The following is an 8,264-nucleotide window of genomic DNA, read 5'->3' on the forward strand; positions in this document are numbered from 1 at the left end:
TTGACCATATCTATAAAGACTTTGCCTTATTGTAGGAGAATGTTGTATTTTGCTTTTATAGAATTCAAAGTAAAGAAAGTACATGTACTAATTCTTTTGGCAAAGTTTCACATTCATAAATGTAAATTCAGCACTAAAAAACCTAATTTTAAACTTTATCTCCATGAAGTTGTACTTTACATAAATCTGATTTTGGGCTCCAACAACAAGAAGGCAGTTAAAACTGTCACCATATGGTCGTCCTTGTCTTTGTAATGGCCTTTAAGCTTCCCCTGGCCTAATTGTATTGTATTGTATTGTATTGTATTGTGTTTACCTCATGTGTGTTTATATGTTATTTTGTATATTTTTGTATGTCTCTTGTGTTCTGTTTCCTATTTTTGCAATAAAGGAAAAAAAAAGTAACGCCTAGCCATCACCGGAAAAGTGCTTCTATTTTCCTTCACTGGTCTCTGTCCAGAACAACGGGGTCTGTTGATCCACTTTAACTGTCTATGGTCCAGAACAACGGGGTCTGTTGATCCACTTTAACTGTCTATGGTCCAGAACAACGGGATCTGTTGATCCACTTTAACTGTCTATGGTCCAGAACAACGGGATCTGTTAATCCACTTTAACTGTCTATGGTCCAGAACAACGGGGTCTGTTGATCCACTTTAACTGTCTATGGTCCAAACAGGGATCTGTTGATCCACTTTAACTGTCTATGGTCCAGAACAACGGGGTCGTTGTCACTTAAGTCTAGGTCCAGAACAACGGGATCTTTGATCCACTTTAACTGTCTATGGTCCAGAACAAGGGGTCTGTTGATCCACTTTAACTGTCTATGGTCCAGAACAACGGGGTCTGTTGATCCACTTTAACTGTCTATGGTCCAGAACAACGGGTTGTTGCCACTTTAACTGTCTATGGTCCAGAACAACGGGGTCTGTTGATCCACTTTAACTGTCTATGGTCCAGAACAACGGGTCTGTTGATCCACTTTAACTGTCTATGGTCAGAACAACGGGATCTGTTGATCCACTTTAACTGTCTATGGTCCAGAACAACGGGATCTGTTGATCCACTTTAACTGTCTATGGTCCAAACAACGGATCTGTTGATCCACTTTAACTGTCTATGGTCCAGAACAACGGGTCTGTTGATCCACTTAACTGTCTATGGTCCAGAACAACGGGTCTGTGATCACTTTAACTGTCTATGGTCCAGAACAACGGGATCTGTTGATCCACTTTAACTGTCTATGGTCCAGAACAACGGGATCTGTTGATCCACTTTAACTGTCTATGGTCCAGAACAACGGGGTCTGTTGATCCACTTTAACTGTCTATGGTCCAGAACAACGGGATCTGTTGATCCACTTTAACTGTCTATGGTCCAGAACAACGGGGTCTGTTGATCCACTTTAACTGTCTATGGTCCAGAACAACGGGATCTGTTGATCCACTTTAACTGTCTATGGTCCAGAACAACGGGTCCGTTGATCACTTAACTGTCTAGGTCCAGACAAGGGTGTGTGATCCACTTTAACTGTCTATGGTCCAGAACAACGGGGTCTGTTGATCACTACTGTCTATGGTCCAGAACAACGGGGTCTGTTGATCCACTTTAACTGTCTATGGTCCAGAACAACGGGGTCTGTTGATCCACTTTAACTGTCTATGGTCCAGAACAACGGGGTCTGTTGATCCACTTTAACTGTCTATGGTCCAGAACAACGGGATCTGTTGATCCACTTTAACTGTCTATGGTCCAGAACAACGGGGTCTGTTGATCCACTTTAACTGTCTATGGTCCAGAACAACGGGGTCTGTTGATCCACTTTAACTGTCTATGGTCCAGAACAACGGGGTCTGTTGATCCACTTTAACTGTCTATGGTCCAGAACAACGGGATCTGTTGATCCACTAACTGTCTATGGTCCAGAACAACGGGGTCTGTTGATCCACTTTAACTGTCTATGGTCCAGACAACGGGTCTGTTGATCACTTTAACTGTCTATGGTCCAGAACAACGGGGTCTGTTGATCCACTTAACTGTCTATGGTCTAGAACAACGGGGTCTGTTGATCCTTAACTGTCTATGGTCCAGAACAACGGGGTCTGTTGATCCACTTTAACTGTCTATGGTCCAGAACAACGGGATCTGTGATCCATTTAACGTCTATGGCCAGAACACGGGATCTGTTGATCCACTTTAACTGTCTATGGTCCAGAACAACGGGGTCTGTTGATCCACTTTAACTGTCTATGGTCCAGAACAACGGGTCTGTTGATCCACTTTAACTGTCTATGGGACAGACCAACGGGATCTGTTGATCCACTTTAACTGTCTATGGTCCAGAACAACGGGGTCTGTTTGTCCATTTCTAGTCTTGTCCATTTCTTTAAATGTCCATGCTTTTAAATATAGACTAAAAACATATCTTGCAAAGATGGCTTATGGACTAACTGACCTTTTATTTTTATTTTTTTTATGAGATGACTATACTTTTTAACTATGATGTTTGTTTGTAAAGTGACCTTTGGTGTCATGAAAGGCGCTTTTAATAAAATGTATTAGTATTATTTACCCAAGTTAACTAGCTAGCTAACCCTGTCAACAATAACTTGAGTAACGTTAGTGTCCATGGCTACCGCTGGTAGCTAGCCAGCTGTTGACAAATAACCGTTCTTTTTTGGTTTTAGCTTACAGTTAACGGTAGCGCGCGAGGGTCTGGCAAAACAAGACTAACGGTTAGCAAACATCTGTGTAGCTTCAGTCTGACTGAACCAACTGAGGGTTGGTTAACAGCATTCAAACACACTTACCACGTCTAACGTTATCCATCATCCGCTCACGATGACAGCCTCCACATTACCTTTCACACCATCATGAACCTAGATGACAGACTGTCTTCTAACCAGACAAGAACCATAAAGAAATGAACTAGCTAGCTATCTATCCCATGATCTTCCAGCTGCAAACTTTACCCTTCTACGGGAAGTCGCGTTGTCCAAAATAGTCACAAGCGAGCCAATACGCCGTAATGCCAACCTGCTACAACAGTTACGGTAACGTTTACTGAGGAACCGTATTTCTGCTCAGCTCCTCCATGTATATGCGATTTCTTAGTTTTATTTTGTCATGATTAGTAGTTTTATATGAATGCTTTGGCCAATCTCCTACACATTTAGGAGTATGAAACTTAACAGAAACCAAAACTGTTTTTTATTTGTAGGTCATCATTTGTAAAGTGCTGACTTAGGCTTTAAACCATTCATTAATGTTTTGTAGCTTTATTATAAGCCATTCTTTAGACACATTTATGGTTGTGAGTTTGTATAACCCTTTGGTTGGTGTTTATTCTCCTATTGCATTGCATTTTTTAAAGGAGAGAAAGATATGATTTATAAACTGAAATATTAGCCTCTAGAGTACCTGTTTATATGCAGCTGGTCAGTAGATTATCTGCAAACCAACAAATACAAATAGTGACCACATCACAATAGACCCTGTGATAAATGTTGACTTGTTGAAGCAGGAAAAGCCCCTGTTTATTTAACATAAATGATTACTTAAGTCTATAAAGTGTCCCAGTTAGCCATGTCAGTGAGTGATTTTGGACAATACCAGAGCCCTGGAACTGGCTCATAAATGAAATGCAGCCATCATTAACCTTACGGATTCCACTTGTTTTACCAAGTCAAAATGTGTTGTGAAAGGTGCCTTTTTGGAAATTAAAATGTCCCATTAGATTCTTCAATATTGTTCATTGCAATGTAAGCTGCAAAGTTGCAAAAAAAAATTCTTTACTGATCAAAACCATTCAACATTCAATTTCTAAAATGAGCCCAGCACATCTTTTAATGAACACACATTTAATATATGTACAGTCGGAATAAGCTTCTACCAACGATAAATTCAACAGAGCCTAGTATTTTCACGCTGCAGACAAATGGCAGAAATGTGGTGCAATATTGCATCACTAAAAGTATTTTGCTTAGTTCTTTCCAGCACCCTTTTCTCACAATCTCCTGCCTTTCTCCTCCTTATTAAATCGCACTTACACACTCATTGAAACCACAAAAATGTGCTGATGTATGGATGTGTTTCTTGTTGGCTCTTCTCTGCCTCTTTACGTGGTTTAAGGTATTATTAGTGGATCTTGAGCCAGCTGGATATTCATATGTTCACGAAGCTGCTGCTTTCTTCTCTTTGTAAGTCGCCATCATTTTCTTGATCTCTGCGATGGCCTTTCCTGGGTTGAGTCCCTGTGGAGCAGTGTTTCAGACAGTGAAAAACTTAACCTCTATTATTATTATATTAACTCTACAACAGTCAGAGTGAGAATGTTTTAAAGTACCTTGGGACAGGTCTTAGTGCAGTTCATGATAGTGTGGCAGCGGTAGAGAGAGAAGGGGTCCTGAAGTTTAGACAAACGTTCCTCGGTGAATTCATCACGGGAGTCGATCATCCACCGGTAAGCCTGTGTGATAATAACATAGTTGTCATCTCTTGTTTGCTCCATCGTGGATATTTTTTTGAATCAACTGTTAAAGCTTGAGCTTGAGACCAAATTACCCATGTCATGTACTGACCATGACATGAGCTGACATGATACCTTGTCGGGCCTCAAAGTACAGCCTCAGCTGGAAAAATGCTGAACATCAGCATATTAAAATCTACTAGTTGACAGCATTGTGCTGAAAGCACAGGTGAGCCTAAGTAAATCTGAGGCAGATAAAGTACACCTGAGTGCGAGATGTACAAAACAGCCACCTACCAGAAGATAGTCTCATTAAACATTAGCAACATGGCCTTTTCTCTGACACCATTCTCGTGCCTTTCCTTCACTAGGGTGAAGATATACCAACGTTTTCTCTCTCTGGTTTGTTATGAGCATTGCAGGCTTACAAGGCCCCTTGTATGGCTCTGGACTTTAACTCCTGTCACCACATATAATATATTTTTGAGTTACTGGGGACATGTATCTCAAAACTAAATTTGATTACGCACCTGCATTAGAACAGCAGGTCCCAAGTATTTGTCTCCATTCCACCAGTAGCTGGGACAGCTGGTGCTGCAGCAAGCACACAGGATGCACTCATACAGGCCATCCTGTTGGGTTAAGAAGACTGTGACTCCACAGACAAATCATGAGCCTATCATTAAATGTGTCATGCTGCTAAATATTTCCACTTGCAGTACATCAGACACAAGACAGGTTGACAAATCTGTGTAATCTGGCAAAAATCCCAGTTATGGAATGACCACTGTGGCGGGAATATGCCTGCCGCAGAAGGCCTTATTTCATTTGTGGGAGGTCTGTTTTTCTTACAGTAAGGAGTTGGTTTATTTAAAGATTATTTTTAGGGTCTTTTCCCTTTATTATAGTGGATAGACAGGAAAGGGGGAGAGAGATGGGGATGACACGCAGCAAAGGGCCGCAGGTCAGATTCGAACCCGGGCCGCTGCAAGACTCACTTGGGCAAATACTCTTAGTGGGTGAGCTAGAGGTCACCCCAGGCATTGGTTTATTTACCAGTTTTTGCCTGTCCTCCACCGACTGGAAATACTGCTCCTTCCCTTCTTGAGTGTCATCCTTCTTTTTCAGGTAGGGCTCTATGGATTTGTACTGTGCATAGAAGTTGCTCATATCCTGGTGGAAATCATATAAGACAGAACTATTAACAGGCACTCCACCAATAAATGCACCATATATATATATATATATATATATATATATTCCTTTTTAAATTCATGCCACTTTCACACACTGTTCATGATCATCTGCTGTAGGACTTTCAAATATGGCTGTGGAAATAAACTTTCTACACTTGTAGAACTTACAGGCACCAGATCTTTCACCACATACATGTGCGGGAGCGGGTAGATCTTGGTTGCTTTGCTTGTGTTGCTGTCAATTTTGTTTAGGCACGCCAGTGTGTTGCCTCCATTAATGTTCATAGCACATGAGCCGCAGATACCTAAAGGAATACGAAACAATGGGTCACTGAAATCTGGCACAAAGGTACATTTAAACAAACAGGTTCATATGTCAAATTTGTTTTGATTTGTTTTTATCAGAGTGAAAATTGTTTACATTATTATGTGCATGCTGAATCTATACTTTGTTTCTTACCCTCACGGCAGGAGCGTCTGAATGTGAGAGTGGGGTCAATCTCATTCTTAATCTTAAGTAAGGCATCCAGTACCATTGGACCACAGCTATATTGACAGAAACGTGTCAATAGAGTATGACACTTATGGAAGAAAAATGCAGCTCAGCAATGTACTGCTCATGGATCTGGTTATGACTTACGTGTTGAGATTGATTTCATATGTCTGCATTCGTGGTTTATCCCCAGCGCAATCTGGGTCCCAACGGTAAATCTGGAACTTCTTGATCCTGGGTTCAGGAGCCGGGGCAGCGGCAATCTGAGCATGCCGTACCATCTGTATCACAGATAACAAACAAGAGATGCAGTACATTATATGACTCACAGAGAGGCATCAAATGGAGATTCTACCGTTGGCATAATAATTGGTATTTTCTTCGTTTATCCCATCTAAAAAAAGCACTTTCTTTTAGGTTAGAGTAAATTAAAGAGCTATAAGAGCATGAGTTATGTACAAAGGAACACATCAAAATGTGACCTGGCTGCTGTTTACGTCAACTGAGGCTAAAATAGGAAGCACAAGGTAATTCTATCCTGTAAAACCAGGGATACTACTTGTACTAATACATCAACTCATGCTAACAACTACAAAGATGGCACATAAAGAACTAACAATTAGTGCTTTACAGTATGATTGAGAGGCAAACTTTAATAATTAAAAACATAGGTACCATAAAATCAAAACAACCCAAATCAAAAGCCCTTAAAACCCATATAGAGATATTGTAAACATGTAAAAACTACAATAAGAGTTGTATAAAACAACAATAAAACAATCTTTGAGACGTCGCGTGTCCTCCTTTTTGCATAAGAGGGTATAGAGTCTCCCTCTAGTGGCAGCTTGAATGAACTAACATGAAAGTGTTACATCACTTTGCAGACGGATACCTTACTGACTTTCAGGACAAAGAAAGATGTACTTCAGCATAATACTTTAAATAGTTTATGAAAAGAAGACATCTTTATGCAGCATAACAGCTATAAATAAGCTTCTAGCTTCTATATAAGCCTTTAAAGCATGAATAGGTAATAAGCACTTATTATAGTAGGCTATATTGATAATAAAACGTGGTCTGCAGTTTGCTGAATGTAAATACTTATTTATTCACACTTTACAGTAAATCAGATAGTACTAGAATAGGTTTAAATGATGTCACATTTACACACAGAAGCCCAAACATGTCTGCTGTTATTTCTTACACTGAATAAAAATATTGTGTACTCACCACCATCAAGCCAGAATTCCTAATAACCAAAACATTTCGACTGAAGGCGCCACCAACCACCGACATGTTTCTGACTGGCTGAGTTTGAGCAGAGCCGGGTTAGCTATATCTTTGGTTTGAGTTTGAACCACACAGCAAACCAGACAGCTCACTCTTCTCAACTAGCCTACAATATGTAAGCCTCTCTCTCTACGTGCATCCTAGTGACGTAAGGGGCGTGGAGTGCGCCACGGTTGTTGCCTTTTGCAAGCTCGTACCATTCTTATAATGCATCCATGGCACCTACCCAGCTCTTTCTTCAGACCACAAACTGGCACGCAGTCATTCTGTTCTGCAGCTGAATAGTAGGCAGTAGGCAGTATATGACAAGGAAATATGGCACCGGTCAAGTTTCGAAATAAAAATCCATGCTTCACACATGCTTGGATCGTAAGTGTACACTTCAGCCATGAATATTCCATAAATCCGACAACACCTGAAGGCACCATATGTGAGAGCCTCTTTCACAACCAACATTGCTGTAAACTAGGGTCAGTTACATATGCATCCATAACTGAAAACATGCGTCTATGCAGGTGCAATCACTACATAACAGGTTTATGATGATAATTATAAATTGACTTCACTCCCAATCGTTCTTATTTGATAATAGTGAACTTATACTGATTTAAATACAGCCCACATATATGTTTGCCCTTTATAGAATGTATTCCACATTGGCGTATTTTTTAATACTGTGTATTTTTCTCATTGATTCCTTCTTTGTCTCAATGTGTAATTTTAATCAAGTACTTTAGATCTGGTGTTATACTTAGCACGCATTACTAAATATTTCCTTGACCTATCCATTTTTATATGCAACATGCCATTAATGGTT

General features: G+C 40.2%; 2 protein-coding genes across 3 annotated transcripts in view; both read right to left on the reverse strand.

The window, feature by feature from the left end:
* Positions 1-3,070, reverse strand: part of atp13a2 (ATPase cation transporting 13A2) — a 20,971-nt gene extending 17,901 nt beyond the window's left edge. Inside the window, exon 1 of the mRNA XM_032521796.1 lies at positions 2,811-3,070. Within this exon, the coding sequence (XP_032377687.1) occupies positions 2,811-2,832 (22 nt within the window). The 5' untranslated portion in view covers positions 2,833-3,070. The remainder of the gene's footprint in view (positions 1-2,810) is intronic.
* Positions 3,071-3,824: 754 nt separating this feature from the next.
* LOC116693098 (succinate dehydrogenase [ubiquinone] iron-sulfur subunit, mitochondrial) lies at positions 3,825-7,628 on the reverse strand. Of its 2 annotated transcripts, none has more exons than XM_032521803.1 (8): positions 7,388-7,628; positions 6,305-6,438; positions 6,125-6,210; positions 5,833-5,969; positions 5,525-5,641; positions 4,999-5,100; positions 4,346-4,468; positions 3,825-4,253 (listed from the first exon to the last, which is right to left on the reverse strand). In XM_032521803.1, exons 1-8 carry the CDS (start codon positions 7,451-7,453, stop codon positions 4,173-4,175), a joined length of 846 nt encoding a protein of 281 aa, XP_032377694.1. In that variant the 5' UTR covers positions 7,454-7,628; the 3' UTR covers positions 3,825-4,172. The 2 variants fall into 2 exon arrangements, with proteins under 2 accessions (XP_032377694.1, XP_032377695.1); XM_032521804.1 differs by having other exon boundaries at positions 7,391-7,554.
* Positions 7,629-8,264: the final 636 nt, after the last annotated feature.

Source organism: Etheostoma spectabile, chromosome 7 (genome assembly GCF_008692095.1).
Source record: "Etheostoma spectabile isolate EspeVRDwgs_2016 chromosome 7, UIUC_Espe_1.0, whole genome shotgun sequence".
Classification (NCBI taxonomy): Eukaryota; Metazoa; Chordata; class Actinopteri; order Perciformes; family Percidae; genus Etheostoma; species Etheostoma spectabile.